Below are 21,109 nucleotides of genomic sequence, written 5' to 3'. Positions count from 1 at the left end.
CAGACCTCGTTGCCACTCTCCTATTTGCTTCGGGAAAACAGGAATTTGGTGGAATCAATCACTGGGTACTCGAGTATTATCCGTAATTTCTTCGAGCTGATTGCTACCCGAGGAAAGTCAATTCGGTATATGCAGTTTTTGGTTGCTCTGTGTACATCGCGGGGCAAAGGGGTACCGAAAACGCAAGAAGCGATTTGCGAGTTACTTTTAAACCCCACTAACGGATTCAGGGACGACGTAATTATTCCGATTCGCCCGTCTGACACTGGATTTGATATTTGTACGTCCAGCCACCTCAATTCGTCCGAGATTAACCAAGACATTGAAGAAATGTTCAATCGATCGGCAAAGGTAAAGCAAGTGAATCCCAGCACCGGAACTTGGATGCCACTCGCTAAATTCTACGAGGAGTATTACGTGAAAGCCAAACATCGCGCGCTTGGTCAATACTGCTACGGACTGTTTCGTCTTTACGCGTCATTGTGCTTGGACCGCAATTACGTCAGCATTGAGTTTATCCAAGCGGCGTTTCCGCGGGAAAACATTATGCGTTGTGTGATGGACCCCCAACTGGCGCGTTCGTTGCGTTCTGTGATGATGGACCTGCTTCGTGTTGCTTATATCGATTGTGAGCCGCAAAAATGATGTCTTGCCCAAACTATACTCGTATTTGGACGGACATTGGGGCAAATGCAGCAAAGTCGCTTCCTACTTTATCCCACACCGCGTATTCTCCAGAAGATCTTGCGTTTTTCTCGACTTTGAAAGGATATTGTTTCTCGTATCTTGATCGGCTGCAAGGAACAATCGTAATTGACGAAATTCCTGAAAACGAGCTGACTCTCGCCATCCTTCGTGTTTCTCGGAAGATGGCTGAATTTGGAATGTATTCTACCGAGGACGAACTGTCTCGATTTGTTGTCCAGTTATTTGATTTACTAGATGAAAGAACCGATTGGGTGCGTGCACTCGCTGAGGTCCCTGATAACGAACACATCGAGATGAGGAAAACTGGATACAAGTCACCGCCACCTCCCGCGCTACAGCAGACGTTGTTCGCTACTAAGAAGCGAAAGGCACCTCTTGTATCAGAGAGCAATGATCGACGGTCCGGGTGGGGGTAGTTTCTCAACCGTCAACCCATTTGAAAAATGCGGTGCTTTTTGATGGCGCAGGGGCTATGTCAAGCATCCGCATTACCAAGGAGCGCGATGCTTCGAGGCAGTACAACATTTCCAGTAAGGACGCGCTCCGCTCTTCAACCAGTGGCTCCGCAGGAAGCCCAGAGAGCACTCCACATCGGCATTTAAACAAGCTACTCATGCATAAAGTCGATTTACACGCTGGGTATCCTGTTGATGTTCACGAGATGAATGAGTCAAATCGGGTGGTGATGGAGATAAAGGACGAAATTTGTGCGATTTTCCTCTTTGTTGATCAGATCCGCGTTGATTTCCTGATCTCTACAGTGTTGGCCTCCTTTCAAGCTCGGCATGGAGGTCCGCCGTCACATTCGCCAACTCGCACTCGCGATCCGGATGCAATTAACACAGCGCTGTTCGACGATGCCATCGTAAGGGAAACCGTGTCGAGTGCGTTTGCAGTACCGCCCCGTGGATTGGATCTCTTACCTCATGGCCACCACGCTAACAAAACATCTCCACTTGCAGTTTACATGTTCGGATCCAAGTCTTTGGAATGCAAGCTTTCGCTGGCTAGATTAGGGAAGAGAACTGTGACAACGGTTTTTATGCAAATGCTCATGTACGAGTATCCACCCCTTGTGTCAAAGGCGCTGGAGTTGTTGTTGCAACAGTATAACCAGCACGATCAGTTCTTGAAAGAGTTGCAAAACGTGCAGTTACTCGTCTCGGAGGAGACTATCACGGTCTATAACAAGCTAAAGGGGGATGTTGATGAGCTCCGCAAGCTAGCTGAAACAACGGAAGTTTGGATGGATTTGACGTCAAGGTCGGATTTTGAAAGGGCATCAGCGGTCTGCCAACTGCTTCAATCGTTGACAAGAGTCATTGAGCATACCAACACTGAAGGTCGAGTAGTTAACGATGACCCGAACTTAGGTCGAGCTCGCCGTCAGCTTAGACTACAACCCTCAGGGAAGTCAACAAGTGAGGATGAGTCCAGTGAAGACGAGGCAGACTCTGATGCTGACCTACTTGCGACGAATTCGAAATGCACGCCCAAGCAAATGACTCTTCCTGAGCGAGACATTCGAAAGCCTATGCAGCGCCTCAGTATCGAAAAGCAGCCGCCAAATCGGAAATTGAAGCACTACACCTATCGATACGTACTGAATCCATGCATCGGCCGTGTAAGTCAGTACTCGAGTAGTCACGAGATAATCCCCCCTCTGTGCTCTTCAGCAACGAAAGAGAATGCTGGGGCAAACGGTGACGAAACCATTGCGCTGGAAGCTCGGCGCCTTTGCGTAATTTAAAAGCGGCTCAGTTTGTGTTGAACATGCTAGTTGATGGCGCTCACTTCTTCGAAGGGCATTTATCGTTTGACAATGACCAGCTGCAGCATTCTCCAGGGTCCCCGACGACTCGGTCTAAAACTAAACTTCAAAAGCGCCAGCGGGACCAAATTCGAGGCGTTTTCGGGGAAGGAATGCAGTTCTTGAGCGCCTTTGCTTGAGTGATGCGGAGAATCAGGCGTTAGTAGCACCTTACGCAACCATGATTGCGCAGTATGTTCGCGAGCTCCCAATTGCCCAGGAACTTCTCGTGGCAATTCATGCGGATAATTTTGCTTTGTACAACGCAGTTCCCACGGAACTGATCAACATTTTCGTTGGGCGTTTGATTCAAGATGGCCCGGAGCCTCAGTATCTTTTCTTTTTGGAGACACTTGTGCTTTGCAATGAGCAACCTGTTGTTGAGAACCAATTGCTGGTGCTGTTTCAGTTGGTAAAGAGTTTCGAGAATGCCAAGGTGCTACAAATGTTTGATGATGCAAGTCAAACCGTTGGGCTGTTTGGCAATCTACTTGAACGGCATGTGTACACATTGAAAGGAAGGGTAGATGCTTACAAACGCACAAAGCTAGATGTGTCCGTTTCTATTGACTTCCCAGCCCAAATTGATGCAAGCTTGAGTCCCGATGCAATTGATCCCCGACATCGTCAAGATGACGACAGCCTTGCTGATACAGACAAAATGTTGGAGTATCATGTGCGGCTACTTCATCTTTTGCTGCGTGCGCTACCGGGAAGAATACCAGGGTGCAAGAGATTTGTCAGCAAATTGTACCTCTTACCAGTGTGCTCGATCTTTTATGCCACGACAATTGTACCGAAGGACTTCAGCTAGCCTTGCTGCGCTTTTTGGACCAAGTTTTTTTAACTGCTGATGACATCGAGACCCCTAGATCTGATGAACTTGTGCAACTTATCATTGGTTTGACCCAAGTCTGCGAAAGGCAAGTTACCAAGTACCTGGCATATATTCAAGTGAAGGATTTAAATCGCCAAGCAACGTTATCACTTCGGAAGAATAAGTCAAAGGCGGGGAGACTAGTGGGTTTGTCTACACAGAAACCGCTCGAGTCCGCTCCCTTGTATTTGGTTATTTATTCATTACTTCCGACGCTGTACTCATTCATTCAGCAGTTCTCCGGTTTTGTTGACAGCAACGAGGAGGCTCAATACTATTTGTTCCGATTGCATAGTTGCGTGGCGCTGTTGCTGATCATCTCCGCGGCAAGTAAATGGCAGTTATCCGAGGATGCTGCCAACAATTTTGAGGAATTCGTGTATGTTGTCGACAAAACAGTCCGCCCCAGTATAATACAGTACCAAGCTCCTGTACAGGCATCGCTGGAGCAATTGTGGTCAATGTCTCTCAAGTACCACGAGCGACTCGACTGCTCTTCATTGGATTCTGAGCAAGAACTATTAGATATTCTGCAGTGGGCGTTGAATAAGCGTGATACCGAACTCAAAGCAGATTCGTCACGTGGGTCGATACGTGGCAAAAGCGAATTGCCAGAGTCCTCGTTAAGTGACACAAAAGATATCAGCCCCCTCGGCCAAGCTGTCCGAGACAGCACCTCAAATGGTAGGAACACAAGAGACTTTAATGTAGGCGAAGGTACTGAAGCTACGAACACCGGTTCAAATGCAACTGTTTCGTACAGACTGGACAGTCTCAGGACAAACAAGCCGGTGGCATGGAGAGACGAAGGGACAAGGCAATTGCAACAAGACGTCCCATTGACGAATAACGTGGTGAAATCTGAAAGTACCGTGGAGGCAATCGACACGAAAAATCATGGTAGACTTCTACATCGTCTCTCACCCAGACGCTACTGCAAAGGATTTCGAGCTGGGAAAGGTGGACTGCAGCACGAGAGTCCAAAGAAAAAAGATACCTCGTTTTTCAATCTAAATTTGCCTGAACGGCGAGCTTCGAACGCCTCAGTTGGGCCAAGCAACATTGAGCAAACAGATGATGAAACCTTTATCGTGCGTCAGCACCATCAATTCGGCGAGCTGAGCCAATTTCTCGCGTGGCTGCAAGCCAATCCCAGAGTTCACAGTGCTATGAGATATGAACTTAATCAAATGGTGCAAGGGATTCTGGGTATCGAGACATCAATGAAAGAGGAGTACAATCCTCACGTACACATCAGAAATGTGGCTTTGTCCTTTGACCTTGTAGTTGCAAAGCTTGTCGAGCACGTCGAAGCTCTACAAGACTCCAGTTATCTCAAGACAAATTTGACCCTTCTCAATGTTTTCTGTCGAATGATCTATGCTGCCGGGGACGCAGAAGAGCGGCACAACATGCAAATAAAGCTGAACCAACTTGGCGTGACTCGATTGATAGTGCAGCTTATTGCATCACGGGATAGCGACGCGCTATATGCTAGTAGCATTGAAGTTGGCGTTGCACTGTTGGATGGTATGAACGCTGAGGTGCAAGAGAGTTTCTGCTGCTATTGGAGCGAGCCAGCCAACGAGAATTTTTTCGAGCGGATTCAAGCCCGTATTGAAAAAGCTTGTAAATTGATTCATAGCATTGACCGAGCTAGTGTCGGTGCGCTTTCACTTACACGCGGGGACTCCACTGCCGAGGATATGTTTGACAACGTGGCGGATGCTAATGACATGAAGATATTACACCATCGGCCCTCCATGTTTGGTTTTAACGTAGATGCACCCCCAGACGTTAAAACAGCTGCAGCTGCGGAGAGAGGAGGATCAAAGAGACTTGGAGCGCCAATTACGTCAACGTTTCGGTTTCTGCAGCTTCTTTGCGAGGGACACTATCTAAATGCACAGCGTGCTCTCATCGCGCAGCCGCATGCTACAGTTTCTGCAAATTTAGTCGAGTCAACAACGTCATTTCTCCTCGACACGTATTTGGCTCTCACGGACATGGATATGGGTCTTATCACGCAATTATTTGAGACGATCACAGAATACTGCCAAGGTCCATGTGTTGAAGCTCAGCAAACCGTGGCGAACTACAAATTTATTAGTGCTGTAAATGCTCTATTGACGCACTCGTTTGAGCAACATGACACCCGATCACTGCAAAGTGCACACCAGTTGCGTTCTGCTATCGTGATTACGCTACTTAGCCTTTTAGAAGGCCGAAGTGACCGGGTACTACACGCTCAGCTTGTGCAAGAACTAAATTTTGAGGCACTAAAGATGAATTTGGTGGAAGTGTACATGCACTTCCTTCTTACTCATGGTACGTACGCTGGTAACTCCGAGTGCAGTAAGGATTTTTACCTGGCGATGGGCTTCAACATTTACATTTTACTGCAGCAGCTGGCAGACCAATACCCGGAGCAAGCTTGGTGGATCCCTGCGTCCGGCAGTGAGGAGGTTCTAGGAACACAAACCTGGCAGACGCCGCAATCCTCGAGGAGTAAGGTACACTCAGGAACCATAACAGACACCCGTGATTCATCACCTGAGTATAGTGACGCATTTCGATTCTTCCAGTCAAAGTGCGCAAAGGTCGAAGTAGTCTGGGACCACCGGCGATCTTCAGATGCACATTCTCCCAGCCGGATCGGCGCGAGAACTAGCGTTCATATTGGGGAGAAGACAGAAGGCTCACTTGACGTTGGTGGCAACCTCGGTGAAGCGAAGTTAGACCAGGATCATAGTGCAGGCGCGCTGATCCCATTCTACTTTCCTATCCACCCAATCTGCTTTTGCCTCACGAGCAAGTCCAAGAAAAAGCTTGTGTGGGATGTGTCCAGGGGGACTGATAAACTTTCGGATTTTTACGCACGCTCGGACAAGCTTGTAGATGAAATGACACACCAAAGTCGTTTGCTGCACCACCGGCACATATCATGGATAGCGAGAAAGTCGGAAGAACTTAAGCGGCTGTCATTTGTATGTGCGGCGATGATCAATCTGGTTGTTTTACTGTTTTACCGAGCTGCTGGGATTAACTCGAGACCATTCGCGGCGAGCGAAGTCACCTTTATACACTCGTGGGGTCAAGCAGTGGACCCCCAAAACCTTCCTTGTGGATCGATGCTGCGTTGTCAATGGCGGGTACAGTTCTAATTATCCTATACAGTATCGTGCTTATGTGCTACCTGCTCAACTCAGCGCCATTGCTGATTAAAAAGGGCTGGAAACGCCGCCACCTGAGGGAACAAACCAAGCGCTCGAAGCGGTCTGCCCATAATTCGCACCACCGACTCGCCGAAAGCAAGCAGCACGAGTCATTCCAAGATACAGAGCATTTGTTGCGGTCACTGCGCGAACGTGAAGAAGAATACAACTATCTGTTTCTGCCGCCTTCTACCCGAAAGCCGTCAAGGCCAACGAAAACAAATCCGGGATCGGCTCGCATCACCTCTTCGGTTGAGATATTGTCTGCAACAGCGACGAGCGCCCAGTATGGGCCCCCTCGTAGCCGACTTCGCGCTCGGCTCGAGATAACTGTCATCTCGCTCTACTTTCTCATCCGGAGCCCTCGAGTGATCTACTCTCTCTTGCAGATCTTCGTGTCAATTTTGGGTTCGTACATTAACAAACTCTACTTCGCTTTTCTTCTCCTCGATGTCGTGGAGCGTTATAAGGAACTGAACAACGTGCTACGATCAATCTCACGTCCGGCTAAGGCACTTGCCGTAACAACACTCCTGTATCTGATTGTGGTTTACGTATTTGCCGTCGTGGGATTCTTTTTCTTCAGAGAAGATTACACGCCAACTGGTACTGATTTGACGCAAGACCAGCGAGACGGACGAGCACCATACACGTGCCAAAGGCTATTCCAGTGTTTTCTCGTGAGTCTTGACCAGGGGCTAAAAAATGATGGAGGTCTTGGTTCCTATCTCCGACAATTCTCGTTGGGTGCATCCGCGCACTCGTATGGTCGCTTGGCATTCGACCTGCTGTACAACATTATCCTCGTCGTGTTACTTTTGAACCTGGTTTTCGGTGTCATCATCGACACGTTTGCTTCGTTGCGTTCTGATGATCAGGAGAAAGTGCTCGACATGCGTGGCCGTTGCTTCATTTGCTCTATAGACGCGTACACGTTCGACCGAGCCACGAAACGAGGTTTCCACGACCATGTATCTCGCGATCACAATATGTGGCACTATCTGTACCTGTTCGTGCATATTCGGAAAAAGAACATCACCGAATACAACGGGTTGGAGCTGTTCCTGGCCATGCGGATGGCGAAGAAGGACGTGTCCTTCTTTCCTACTCACCGTGCTTTGTCACTCACGAAGCGTGGGGATCTAGACGAGAGCCATGAGGCTGCTTCATCTATCGAGGATGGTCCTTTTTGACGCAGCAAATTCGGTTTTTGGTCCAAGACGCTACTCGGTACCGCCGTTTTCACTTTCGAGGAATGCATCTTTGATCTCCAGATCAACATCATCACATGGTAGCTCGGAGCAACGAGCGCGTAGCAAGAGAAGTAGCAGTGTTAGTTTCCACTCGACACCAGCAGCTCGTTCGATGGGGTACATCGACGCCCCAGCAGCGCCAAGAGTTGATCACGCAACAATGGGGAAATTGGAGAAGATAGAATTCACGATTGCCACTGCTGACTGAGCTCCTGAGTATCATTTCGGAGCGGCAACAGCCCAACTCAATCTCCTACAAGTATTTTGATAAGTCCGAGCATGTCGGTTGATGATTCCCCGACCACTGGATCTGTTAACACTAGCACCAAGCGTTCCTGAGATCAACTGCAGCGAGCGATGCCAAGGCTGCTTTCATCTCGAAGGTCTGGCTCGGTAACACCACGGATCTTCAATTTCGAGTTTGTTTCGGACGAGGAAGGAGAGTACAAGGGGGATAGCCTGAGGTCAATCAACGGCAAGAGTATAGCGTAATTCATGAAGAGCCATGAAGCCAAATGAATCGAGGCATTCCCCTATGGTACGGAGTCAGCTCGACACTTTATCTAATCTGCTTGTTGCTCGACATCATCATCGCAGCCTACTCCGCCACGCTGGGCCCCGTCACGAACGAGTGCAGCGCGAACATCACGAAGAGGACGCCGCCTACAAGCGTCACAGTCCGCTCCGAGATGCGCGTGGCCAGGAACTTGCCGCCGATGACAGCGATGCCCGTGCACATGGAGTGGCCGAGGATGGCGCCCAGCGTCACACCGAACGCGTCCTTGGTCGCCGACAGCGTCACCGTTGCGATCTGCGAGCGGTCGCCCCACTCCGCCAGGAACGTCATAAGGAACGTCTGCGAGAACACCTTGATCATGCCGTCCGTCGCGCTCTCCGGCTTGCCCAGGCCTTCCTCCACGTGCCTGTATCACAGCAGCAGCAACAACATAACTCATCAGTACAGCCTTCCCGCCAGCAACCAACACCTGTCCCCCAGCTCGTCCGTACTCGGCCTGCACGGCGTCCTCGTCCTTCTTGCCCATGAGCTCCTCCTCCACCTCCGTCAGCTCGTCCGAGGGGCCACTGCACCACCAGCAACATCAACAGCCATCAGCTCCCAACACTCTCATCAGCAGCAGCTCTCTCTCTTCTACTGCGCGTCCTTACGCGGCGTTCATCTCGCGCGCGTCGTACAGCATCTTGACTCCGAACACCACGAACTACAGCAACGTCGTCAGTCGGTCAGTACCCCCGCTCTACCGCGCTCTACCTCTCGCCCACTCACCAGCACGCCGCCGAGGTAGTGCGTCAGACTGGGGGGCAGGAACTTGGTGGCCACCACGCCCATGACCACGGACAGCACCGTCATGACGATGAGCGCGCCGATGGCGCCCGCGAACACCACGACGCGGTCCTTCTTCATGCTCAGGATGGCGGCGATGAAGAACGTCTTGTCGCCGATCTCCGTGGCCCAGATGGTCAGGATGCCGCTCACGAAGCCCGACCAGAACTTGTGCGGGCCGGCGCCGCCCGCGCGCAGCTTGGGGCGCGCGCCGCCGGGGCCCCACACGGCCGCGGCGTCGGCCGGCAGCGCGCCCAGGAACGGGCCCAGCGCCTGCTTGATGGCGTCCGTGAAGGCCGCGAACTCCTGCGCGTCCACGAAGCCGTTGTGGTCGGCGTCCGCGCGCGCGAAGGCGGCGGTGGCCACGGCCGAGTCGGCGGCGGGCGCGGGCGTGGCGGCGTCGCCGTCGGCCTGCGCGCCGTGCAGCGGCTCGGGCGGGGCCTGCGCCGGCGCCAGCGCGGCGAGCAGCGAGAGGGCCGCCAGCAGCAGGAAGAGGCGCGGCATGGCTGTAGCAGGAGACTGGAAGGTAGTGGTGTACTGCCACGTAAGGAGAGCAACTTGAGTTGCGCAACGTAAGGAGGCGTGCAGAAAAGGGGTAGAATCTAAGCAATTTTTGAGGAGCACTGTGCTTTTGCAGCACTGTGCCTCTGGACTCCAGAGTCTGGAGGACTGTGCGTTTGGAGGACTGTGCCTTTTTGGCGACTGTGCGTTTGTTAAACGACGGGCCGATACATCTTGTTGAGCGATCTTGTCGGCGGACGCAGGTTGCGGATCGGCTTCAACGTTGAAGCTGGCCGGCGGCGGACTCGGACTGATAGGTAGGACGAGCACGTGCTACACTGATACATGCACTACCAAGTAAGCACGCGCAGATAGGACGAACACGTGCTACTTGCTGTCGCTGCTGCTGCTGGCAAAGGTTTCTAGGCGATCTCGACCTCGAGACGATGGAATAGGAAAGCCCCCCATCAGAGAGAAAAATTGCCACGCCACGGCGGCGCAGACAGTGCCGTCGTACGCTGTCGCAACCAAAGGCGACTGCGACGCTGCGGCTGGCCTTCACCACTCAGCAATAATTGCTACCCGTGGTTTGCTATTGCATGTAGCCATGTCTCTTCAACTTGAAACGGCCGTTGGCCCAAAGGTTGCTCACGCAGCACGCGCAACTGCGCCATATTCCGTTATACGACGTCATCGCCAGCCAACGCCCCCTCGCTTCAGCTGAATCTGCCACCTTCCCACGTCCGTTTCCCGAATCCTGCTCTCGCTTGAGTTGCCGATCGGCACCGCGAGCCCTTCCATCGCTGTGTTCTACCCGAGCACTGCGTGTCTTTGATGCGCGCCACCAGCGCGCTGGCCGCCATGCCGAACTGTGGCTCCTCGCAGCCCTGAGCCCTCGCTGGCGCCTCAATAGCACAAGCAGACGAGCAGTGAAAGGCATGGATCTCCTCAACTCGGTTTGGCGCATGTCGGTGGGCGGCAACAAGGAGCTGGCGGCGGGGCAGCAGGCGCTCGAGAGCATCCAGCAGCTGCTGGTCGCGGCCATCGCCCAGTCCGACGGCGCGCCGCACGCGCTCACGGCCGCCGAGATCGCCCCCATCGAGGCTATCTGCGACCAGCTCTTCCCAGCCAATTGTACTCTCCTATCGCGTAGCCCGGCTGAACAGGATGAGAAGCTCACCATCTCTCTCTCTCTCTGTCTGCGTGTGCAGTCCAGCTCAAGGTGCCCGGGACCGACGCCGGCGAGCCCGAGCGCCCCAAGCGCGTGCACTACCAGCACGTCTACGAGGACGAGACGTTCTCCATCGGGTAAGAATCTGCACTTCGATTCACGTTCGGGACGGCGCTGACGCTTCTGTTGTTGCGTTGCGTTCCGTCCTGTTCAGGATCTTCATCTTGCCGCCGGGCGTGGCGATCCCGCTGCACGACCACCCGGGCATGAGCGTCATTTCGCGCCTGCTCTACGGCTCGCTGCACATCCGGTCGTACGACCTGGTGAAGGGCGGCGACGGTGCTGCCACTGCCACTGCCGCTGTCGCGGGAAAGAAGCAGACGGCGCGTCTGCACGTGGACGAGGTGCTCACGGCCCCGCACACGACGGAGCTGCTGCCCGACTGCGGCAACCTGCACCAGCTCGTGGGCGGCGACGACATCGGCTGCGCCTTCCTGGACATCATCACGCCGCCCTACGACTCGACCAACGGCCGCGACTGCACCTACTACCGCGTCCTCGACTCGGCCGACAGCCACGACGACAACAACGGTCACAAGCTCGTCACGCTTGAGACGTTCAACCCGCTGGACTTCGACGTCGTCACAGAGCCCTACTTCGGCCCCCGCCTGCAGCGCTACGTGAGCTGATCGACACCACCGTCCGCCCATGTCAGCACAAATCTACATACCGTACTGTAACACCCCTCCACCAATTCAGCACACACACAAATTGACACCAGCTGCCACAGCAGCAACAGCAGCAAGACTAGAGTTGGTGGAGCCTCAAAGGAATGTCATTCAACAAAGCTTAAGTCGGTCGAAAAGAGTCGCTCGCTTACTCCTGGGCGCGCAGGATGTCCGAGTCACCGGCGTCCAGGATGCACATGCAGGACACGCGGAAGTACTTGCCGCAGGCCGTGCCGAGGTCGTTGTTGTTGCCCGTGAAGTGGTGCACGCCCGTCTTGGCCAGCATCGAGTAGTACTCGACCTCCGACTTGCGGAGAGGGGGCGTGTTGTTGGCCATGATCACGAGCTTGGCCTTGCCGCTGCGCAGGTTCTTGAGCGTCTGCTTGTAGCCCAGCGCGACCTTGCCGGAGCGCATCACCAGCTGCAGGCGCGAGTTGATGTTGTCCGAGGACTTCTTCTGCTCAGCGACAAAGAGAGGGTTAATATCCTACGCGGGTTCCTCCATCGAACACGAGAGAGAGCGCGCGCTCTTCCCCATCCGTTCGACTTCGCAGGAGAGTCAGCCAGCCAGCCACTCGGCCTCTAGAGGCGACTACTCGCTCTACTCTCCGCCGCCCACTCGACCGTCGGCTGCGGCCGACAGGAGCGGGCGGCTGGTTATGGCGAAGGAGAAGGATCCTCATCCACCGGATGGAAGGGCGAGCGCTCTCTCTCAACGGAAAGAGCTCAGGTCCATACCGACTTCTTCGAGGCAACCATCTTGATCTTGATTCGGGTCCGAAGCTCCACTGAATTAATGAGCGCTGCGATCGGAGCTGCTCTAGTGAATGGACCGACGTCTCTCCACCAATAGTTGAAAGTAGTGGGGTCCACACGAAGAAAAGGTGATTGGTCGGTGGAAATGGAGGACGCTGATTCGCGGAAATGAGCCCTGTGCCGACCAGCGGAAAATTGATCATGAAGTGCATTGCTCGTCCGCAAGAGAACGCTGGTAGGCACGGATTTCCAGTATCCGTCCTTTGCGACGAAGGCACAGGATGCCAGCAATCGTGACGGCACCTGCTCTGTGCTTCTGGATACCAACGCAACTGTTCCCGCTTTTGTGCCAGCGAAATACAATGATCAATCTTCGCGAAACAGCACACACGACGAGGAAATAATCACCCACAACGTGTTTCTTCGAGCACGACAAGCACGGACTCGCCTACAGGTTTTGTGTTACCTGTGATGACCCGGACGTCCTGTGGAATGCTCTTGTCTCGATGGCGAAAAACAGTGCGTTGGCATTCCAGCAGAAGCCTTGTGGATTCCACAATGTTAACGGACAACCCATAAGTCTCGACAAAAACTACAGCGATAGCACGATGCATGGCATGCCGGAGTCAGCTAGTGAGAAGGCAAGACCATCGGCCGATGATGCGGTCAAGGATGTGGCGTATTCGCCTGCCTTAGAGGCATCTGTGTCACTCACCACACATTGTTATAAACTCAACCCCCTTGGGCTTTCCGATTCCCATAGGTAGCGAAGTGTCTACTTCTGAAGTAAACGAAGGTTCAAACGCACTCTGGTGAGACCTGAAGAAGCGGGTGCTCCGCGATCTAGCGAGCCGGGGGCAATCCGCGCCTGGTGTGCGGAGGATGATCTATTCGAAATGTTGGGGTATTCCATGACACGTTTTCCCGGTATCTGATAGAATGGCTTCGGAAAATATCGCTCTCCACGGCGACGATTATGCGCTAATTAGGCGACAAGGAACCAGGGACTCACTATCAAAATATACCGGTAGGCAGATTTTACTATTCGAGTCCTCCGAAAAACAACTCCGAGTTGTTCGGGCCCTGAACCGGCATGGAAATTCACGTAAACAGCGTAACAGCGCCGAATGGGAGCTGGGGCTGGGTTAGTTTGTCCGAATCGATTATGGCCGGTTCCAGAGCCATCAACTCTTCTGCGTGAGCAGCGCGATGGCCAAGCAGGTACTGATGTAGCTGGGCAAACTTGTGTCGATAATAGGCGAATATTTGTTGACAATGAATTGGGCTAGCTCATGTACTAGGTTTTTCTTATTAGCCACGTCTGCCTCGTCGATTTCCAGAAGCTGCATGCCGACGCCTCTAACTTTTGGTCGTTCTTCAGCTAGTTTCTCGAACAAGAACCTCGACAGCTTGTGCGAAAAGCTCGGCTCTATCGCGGCGTCTGCCCAGCAGAAGTTGATGAACGACTATTCAATTTGTACACTATTCGGCCTCTGCCACTCCCCCCCCCCCCTCCTCCATTATAGATGCAGTCCATTATTTGCTGCTGCGGCCAAATACATGTACACTCCAAAAAATCCCCTTCAACCCCTCCTCCAGTGCCGCTGAAAACCGGCACGAATCAAAACATCGTGGAGCGTGTCCACCGAGAACTGCCGGAGCGACAACGAGACGGACAACCGTGCGACGAATGAAGGCGGTCTGCCCGTCGTTCTCTTCGAGCGGATCACGCTCCAGGACTTCGACAAGTGGGAGGACAAGGACAATATCCCGCGGTGAGACTACGAGCCTAACTCGAACACCAAGGACGACGCGCTGGCCGCGTCGTGGTCTGCGAACTCTCCTAGATTCATGGAGCGGTCGCTTTCAATTCCTGCAACGGACCGATATCGCTGCCGACGGCAACACGGTATTGAACACCGCCGGCGCGTTTGGTTCAGACAGACTGCCGCACGCTGAATTTTGAGCATTGTCGCTACGAGCCAAACGGATCGCTGTCACCCGTTAGTGCTCGAGTCGCCCTGCTGACTCTGGTGCTCGAAGTTGCCTACTCGGAGGCATCCGACCACTTGCGCCAGAAACTCCGCAACTACATGGAGCACCTGGCATCCAGGTGGCCATCGGCATCAAGATCCCGGACGCCAAAAAGGCCGCCAACCAGCGCGTGTTCCTCTCCCAGCGCGACCAGCGCTGATACGATCAATGCAGTCTCGAGATAAGAACTCGTTCAACGATGATCACTTCAACCTGGGTGTAGCCAAGTGTCGGCCCATGCTGTTTTCTGGATGGGCGGCTTTAACGCCAATGCGCTCTTTTTCGCGCGTCGATTGGCTGCGCGAGGGGCTAAAATTACCCTGTCGTCTTCTGACCCCCCTTGATCTCTTGCCCTTTGTATCGCAGTCGCGTTTCCGCCTCTAGCGTACACGCCGCGAAGCCGACCGGACTGGAGCCGCTTCGCACAGCCTGGCCACGCAGGTGCGCAGCAGCAGCAGGAGCAGCAGCAAGAGCAGGAGCTGAAGGCGGCAGTGCATGGCCGCGGGAGTTGCTGGTGCTAACGACGACGTGCAGCCGCCCGCGGAGACCAGGAGAGCCACCGGTGGCGGGCGAGACGACGCGCCCGAGTTCATCCCCGCGCCCCCCGCCAAGAAGAGGAAGCGGCGCGACGACATGCCGCGCATCTGGCTGCGTCTGGAGCTGTTCGAGCTGGGGCTCGTGCCGCTGCCGTCCAAGCATGCGGCCACGCTCACGCTCGGCAACGTGCGCAAGGCGCTGGACGCGCTGCACGCCAAGCTGCAGGCCAGCGAGGGCGGCGCAGAGGCTGCAGCCGCGGGAGACGACGCCGTCATGGCGGACGCAGACGCCGGCTCCTTCGTGGAGAGCGACAACCTGAGCGCCGTGACGTTCGCCGTCTGGAAGGACGCGGTGCACGCCATCTTCCAGTGGCGCGAGCAGGACTACAAGGCCTTCTGGCTGCTGCTGGTGCACTTCCACCGCATGATCCCCGTGAGGGGCGAGGCCGCGGACGCCGCCGCGCCGCTGGACGTGCACCAGTGTCTGCAGCGCGAGGAGGTGCCGGTCTTCAAGATGGCCATCTTCCTCTTCATCCAGACGGTCAAGCCCCACTCGTGGAGGACCAAGTACTCGCTGGACTCGTTCAACGCCGTGTGGTATCGTGAGCACGCCGAGAGCTTGGCGGCGGCTGCCGCGCTAGAGACCGCGGGCGCGGTGGCGGCGGCGACAGCCCCCAAGTCCCCTATTATGGGGGCGGTTGGATCTCCACTCATGAGAGGCAGCGCCAGTCCGCCCCCGCCGCAGTCGCCGCACACTGTGGGCATGGCAGACCGCTCGACTGCCGACTCGTACTACCTGTCGTTTGTGCGCGAGAAGCTGGAGGACCTGTTCGGACTGCTGTACCCGTCCGTGGACCTCAAGGACGAATCTCAGACGGTTGTAAGCGCTGACCAGATCGACCTCCTCGGGTTCTTGCTGTGCCTCGGTGACGTCAGCCTTGTCGACAGGAACGTCAAGCTCAGCTCGTGCTACCCGACCTGGGAGTTACCTGACGCTATGGCTGAGGGCGAAGCTGCCCCGGAATTTGTGCAGCGCGTGGAGAATGGAGCCAAGGTTTGCCGATTTTACAAGACACACTTATCTCTGAACGAAAAGATGTACCCACCGGTTGGCTTCTCGGTGCCATCGTCCACGACGGGACTGAACAACCTCTCAACGCCGTCGCCTCCGGCCTTTTCCCTAAACGGTCCGTCGATTTTGCATCGTTATTGGTATGTGGATCGACGCAAAGAACGTCCGATATTGACGAATGTGTGTTTTGGTCGTTTCCGATTGCTTTTCTCCAGATGACTTTTCGTTGGATGGAAGTGCAGACTCTGCTCCTCCGCAAGAGGAGGCGGCGGGCCGTCCTACCATTCTTTCGCAGCTTGTCAAGACTACAGTGATCAAGCGTGCGGACGAGCTTGCACCTGGTGAGGGGGGTCAGCTCTCTGATGTCATCATCTTTTCCTGCCAGGATTCCTACATCTACATCCTGGGACCTGTTCGATATCCTTTCACCTCCCTTGTTGTATGTGTGTATTTGCCTTGGTGCACTTGTACCAAAGTGTGTCCTTGTATTGCTGTCCGATGATTCCGCTGAGGTATACCCAGGTTTTCCTTAACCTTTACTTGTTCCGTTTAACACAAATGTGACGATTTCAGCTTGCAAGAACTGCCGGGTCATTATGGCACCGAATACGGGGATTTTGTCTATGGAGCGATGTGAGAACGTTCAGCTCACGTCGCTTTCGGGTCTCGTCCGAGTCAGGTACGAAGGACTGCACTTCGATCGACCCTCGGCACCGGTGACATTGTATTCACTATTTCTAATTTGCTCCTTCTTGTTGCAGCAACTGCTTGGACACGCGCCTCAACGTTTACACATTATCACCGATTATTGTTAGCGGCGAGAACGTCGGCGTGATTCTGGGGCCATACAACACAAAGTATTCTGGTCTGAAGCAGCAGTTGTCTACGGTACCGTTCCTATGCAACGGAGAATCACAAGGCTGCTGGAACACCTTCCTGGATCTCGACAGCGAGAAAGGTACGCGCACTACTGGTGCAGGTGCACGTCGTTTGATGCAAGTGTTCACTTTAGCGTCATTATGCTTCACGGCTTACAGATAGCATGGCGGACATGGATAAACCCCCGATCTCTCTCCAGGTGCCCGAGACCTTCCGCGACGTGTGTGTTCCCGTAAAACCCGTGGCGGGCGCGGGTCCCGCCGAGCGGCCATTCCCGATTCCTCCCGAGTACGTGGCTGCTGTGAGGAAGCAGTACGAAACGGTGGAGTCGCTGCGGCAGCTGGTGACCAGCGACGAGTTCGACCTGACGAAGAAGCGCACGATGGAGGTGGTGATCCAGCTCAAGTTTAAGGAGTGGCTGTCGTCCACGAGCAACGTGCGGCAGATCCTGGACCTGGTGCACCTGGACCGCGCGAACGGAGGCTGCGAGCCCGGCGCAAGAGAGTCGTAGTTGCCCCGCCGCGCCAGCAGAGATAGCAGACCCTCCTTGCAGTAAACGCGTGACTCCGACGACTATACTAGATAGAGATCCTCCCGACCGCCGCACACATCCCCCCGACCTATGGGCGACAATCAAATGGCTGCGTTTTGCGTTGACAAGCTAGTGTCTGTCTGTCTGTCTGTCCGTCGTGAGTCATTTCTGAAGTTTTGCCAATCGCTTCAGGATCCAAGTTGAAGTGCGCTCGCCTGTGATTGGCCGAACCCAGCGAATCAGAAGGCGTCAAGGCATGTGCGGCACGTTCCGGTGCGCCCGAGGGATGGGCGTCCAGCGTGGCGCTGTGGCTCGCGCCGAGGTCATCCCGCCCCGGGCGTCGTAGCCATCCATCCGATTCCGCATTCGCATTCGCTTCCGCCCTCCCACGTACGTCACCGAGCAGCTCATTCCTGCATCTGCTCGCTGGCGCGCACTCCGCTACAAGTCCGTCCCAGTCAAGTAACCCCTTCACATTCCAACATGGTCGCCGTCGACAGCGCTACCCTGGGCTTCCCCCGCATGGGCCCCAACCGAGAGCTCAAGTTCGCGCTCGAGAAGTTCTGGCGCAACAAGATCAGCGAGGAGGAGCTCTTCCAGGTGGCGCACGCCGTCGAGGAGGCCAACTGGCGCAAGCAGCTCGACGCCGGCGTGGGCCGCGTGGGCGTCGGCCTCTTCTCGCTCTACGACCACGTGCTGGACTGGACCTTCTACCTGGGCCTGGCGCCCGAGCGCTTCGCCAAGGTGCCCGCCGGCCTGGCGCAGTACTTCGCCATGGCGCGCGGCGTGGACGGCATCCCGGCGCTCGACATGACCAAGTGGTTCGACTCCAACTACCACTACGAGGTGCCCGAGCTCAGCGCCAAGTCGACGCCCAAGGCCAACTTCAGCTCGTACCTGAGCGGCGTCAAGCGCGCGGTGGCCGTCGTGGGCCCCAACAAGACGGTGCCCATTGTGCTGGGCCCCCTCACCTACCTTGCCCTCAGCAAGTACGACGGCGCCTCGCTGGACGAGCTGCTGGTGAAGGTGCTGCCGCTCTACACGGCCCTCATCGACGAGCTGGCCGGCCTGGGCGTGCAGGAGGTGCAGGTGCACGAGCCGTCGCTCGTGGGCGCCAGCGCTGAGCAGCTCGCCAAGCACCTGCCGACCGTGTACGGCTCCAATGACCAGAAGGGCGCCATCCAGCACGAGAAGGTGGCCATCAACCTGGCCACGTACTTCGAGGAGATCAACCACGACGTGTACCAGTGGTTCGCCACGTCCCCTGTGTCGGCCATCTCGCTCGACTTCACGCGCGGCGACAACCTGTCGGTGCTGCAGAAGTTCGGCTTCCCGGCCGGCAAGCGCCTGGGCGCTGGTCTGATTGACGGCCGCAGCGTGTGGAAGTTCAACCCCGAGACGGTGCTGGCCCAGGTGGCCGAGATCAACAAGGTGCTGGCCAACGCCGAGGGTGCCGAGCTCACCATCCAGACAAGCTCGTCGCTGCAGCACGTGCCGTACACGACGGAGTGCGAGAAGGCTCTGAACGCCGGCGAGACCGACGGCCTGCTGGGTGTGCTCAGCTTCGCCTACGAGAAGCTGGCGGAGCTGGAGGTGGTCAAGAAGATCGCCGAGATCGGCGAGGAAGCCGCCAAGGCCGAGGTGGACGCCGCCAAGAAAGCCTGGGCCACGTACTACGAGAAGAACCCGGCCAAGACCGCTGTGCAGTCGCGCCTCGCCGCCGTGACGGAGGCCGACTTCAAGCGCCCTTCGCCGTTCGCTGAGCGCCGCCCGGAGCAGCTCAAGGGCCTGCCGGTGCTGCCCACCACCACCATCGGCTCGTTCCCGCAGACCGCCGCCATCCGCGCCCTGCGCCGCAAGCTCAAGGCCGGCGACATCTCGCTGGAGGCCTACCGCGCCAAGATCGACGAGCAGATCGCGTACAACATTGGCATCCAGGAGGCCCTGGGCCTCGACATCCTGGTGCACGGCGAGCCCGAGCGTACCGACATGGTCGAGTACTTCGCTGAGAAGCTGAACGGCTTTGCCTTCACGCAGAACGGCTGGGTGCAGAGCTACGGCTCGCGTTGCGTGCGTCCGCCGATCATCTTCGCCGACCTGGAGCGTCCGGCCGACATGACCGTGCGCGAGTTCGTGGTGGCCCAGTCGTTCACCTCCAAGCCGGTGAAGGGCATGCTCACGGGCCCCGTGACCATTCTGAACTGGTCGTTCCCCCGCAAGGACATCAGCCGCAAGGACCAGGCGTTCCAGCTGGCCCTGTGCCTGCGTGACGAGGTGGCCGACCTTGAGGCCTCCAAGTGCGCTGTCATCCAGGTGGATGAACCCGCTCTTCGTGAGGGCATGCCGCTCAAGCCCGCCAAGAAGGACGAGTACCTGAACTGGGCCGTGGACGCCTTCCGCCTGTCCACCGCTGTCGCCAAGAACGAGACGTCGATCCACACGCACATGTGCTACTGCGAGTTCTCGGATTGCATGCACGCCATCGACGCCATCGACGCTGACGTCAACTCGATCGAGAACGCTCGCTCGGACGACGAGACCATCCGCTCGTTCAAGGCCATCGGCTACAAGCGCGACCTGGGCCCGGGCACGTACGACATCCACTCGCCCGTGGTGCCGCCCAAGGACGAGATCGTCAAGAAGCTCAAGAGCTTCCTGAACCTTCTGCCGGCGGAGCAGGTCGTGGTGAACCCGGACTGCGGTCTCAAGACGCGCAAGTGGCCCGAGACCATCGCCGCCCTGCGCAACATGGTGGACGCCACCCGCGAGGTGCGCGCTTCGCTGTAAGCACCCTTGCCTCTCTCACCCCACTAGGAGAAGACCAAGAAGCTTCCTCTGCGTTTTTCATCGATGAAATGTGCGCCAAGCGCTGGGGTAACACCCAGCGGCTTCGCTCACTCGACATGTCCTCAGCACCCAGTGCAGGCATGGCCAAGCTGCCGAGACCATAGTAGCAGGATATCTCGCCACCTTGGATGATCTGAAAAATAAAGAGTTTGGTTTTCACTGGAAACATGGCTTTCAACTTGTTCTTTAGGTAGTTTCGCGATTGACTTGTTTAACTCGTGAGGAATTTTCCATAAATGAACCTTGAGGCACTGATATTTTTTGAAATGGTGATACATGTAATTGCTTCTTGCTACTAATACTAAGATTGTAGTAATATTAAGTTCAATGTGATACGATGTCGATAGTACTACGTAGTATATGAAGTAGAAAGCGGATGCAGGTAGCCTTCTTCGTTACAGTTGAAGACGTATGCGATGGAAAGCTCCATTTACTGGCCCCCAACGCGAGTTATCGGTGAAAGCCGCGAGCATTCTGGCAATATGCTACGTCATAGCTTGCGTACATTCTTCTGTGAATCTGAGCAAGACTGGCTGAGCATCTGCAGCATCAACATCACCTACATTATACAGACTGCATTGCGAAGGAGATGTGCGTTATATCGCGGTACGGGTACTGCCTATTGTAAACCTATAACTTGATCGTCATCCACTCGGACCACAAAATCCTCGCGACGTACCCCCGCGACAACAGAGCTGTATTCACGTAGTCGTGACAAATAAAAGTTGATTCAGCAAATTCCTTGCGAACGAAATGCAGCCTATAAAAATTTGAAGCCCTCGCTATTTATATTCATTATCTAGGAGACTGGCATTAAGTTACAACAGTACCCTTTATTGGAAAATGAA

General features: G+C 55.2%; 6 protein-coding genes across 6 annotated transcripts; 4 read left to right on the top strand and 2 right to left on the bottom strand.

Annotated features, from left to right (window-relative positions):
* Positions 1-5,680: 5,680 nt before the first annotated feature.
* IUM83_03116 (ryanodine-inositol 1,4,5-triphosphate receptor Ca2 channel (RIR-CaC) family protein) lies at positions 5,681-7,803 on the top strand (the record flags this gene model as incomplete). Its single annotated transcript, XM_067927097.1, has 3 exons — positions 5,681-5,908; positions 5,981-5,995; positions 7,489-7,803. The coding sequence occupies 3 exons, from the start codon at positions 5,681-5,683 to the stop codon at positions 7,801-7,803; spliced, it is 558 nt and encodes a 185-aa protein (XP_067791704.1).
* Positions 7,804-8,461: 658 nt separating this feature from the next.
* IUM83_03115 lies at positions 8,462-9,709 on the bottom strand (the record flags this gene model as incomplete). The annotated part of the gene is made up of 4 exons (XM_067927096.1): positions 8,462-8,786; positions 8,872-8,946; positions 9,031-9,083; positions 9,149-9,709. The coding sequence occupies 4 exons, from the start codon at positions 9,707-9,709 to the stop codon at positions 8,462-8,464; spliced, it is 1,014 nt and encodes a 337-aa protein (XP_067792027.1).
* Positions 9,710-10,644: 935 nt separating this feature from the next.
* Positions 10,645-11,566, top strand: IUM83_03114 (2-aminoethanethiol dioxygenase; the record flags this gene model as incomplete). The annotated part of the gene is made up of 3 exons (XM_067927095.1): positions 10,645-10,840; positions 10,918-11,014; positions 11,092-11,566. 3 exons carry the CDS (start codon positions 10,645-10,647, stop codon positions 11,564-11,566), a joined length of 768 nt encoding a protein of 255 aa, XP_067791860.1.
* Positions 11,567-11,753: 187 nt separating this feature from the next.
* On the bottom strand, positions 11,754-12,364 carry IUM83_03113 (60S ribosomal protein L30; the record flags this gene model as incomplete). The annotated part of the gene is made up of 2 exons (XM_067927094.1): positions 11,754-12,062; positions 12,344-12,364. 2 exons carry the CDS (start codon positions 12,362-12,364, stop codon positions 11,754-11,756), a joined length of 330 nt encoding a protein of 109 aa, XP_067792029.1.
* Positions 12,365-14,824: 2,460 nt separating this feature from the next.
* Positions 14,825-17,393, top strand: IUM83_03112 (TBCC domain-containing protein 1; the record flags this gene model as incomplete). The annotated part of the gene is made up of 7 exons (XM_067927093.1): positions 14,825-14,836; positions 14,930-16,118; positions 16,219-16,323; positions 16,389-16,442; positions 16,577-16,682; positions 16,765-16,961; positions 17,041-17,393. 7 exons carry the CDS (start codon positions 14,825-14,827, stop codon positions 17,391-17,393), a joined length of 2,016 nt encoding a protein of 671 aa, XP_067791911.1.
* A 504-nt stretch (positions 17,394-17,897) lies between these two features.
* IUM83_03111 (5-methyltetrahydropteroyltriglutamate-homocysteine S-methyltransferase) lies at positions 17,898-20,201 on the top strand (the record flags this gene model as incomplete). The annotated part of the gene is made up of 1 exon (XM_067927092.1): positions 17,898-20,201. One exon carries the CDS (start codon positions 17,898-17,900, stop codon positions 20,199-20,201), a length of 2,304 nt encoding a protein of 767 aa, XP_067791705.1.
* Between the last annotated feature and the right edge of the window lie 908 nt (positions 20,202-21,109).

This window comes from Phytophthora cinnamomi (assembly GCF_018691715.1).
Source record: "Phytophthora cinnamomi strain GKB4 chromosome Unknown Contig38, whole genome shotgun sequence".
Classification (NCBI taxonomy): Eukaryota; Oomycota; class Peronosporomycetes; order Peronosporales; family Peronosporaceae; genus Phytophthora; species Phytophthora cinnamomi.
Note: the sequence above shows the minus strand (reverse complement) of the source record. Positions and strands in the feature narration are given on the sequence as shown.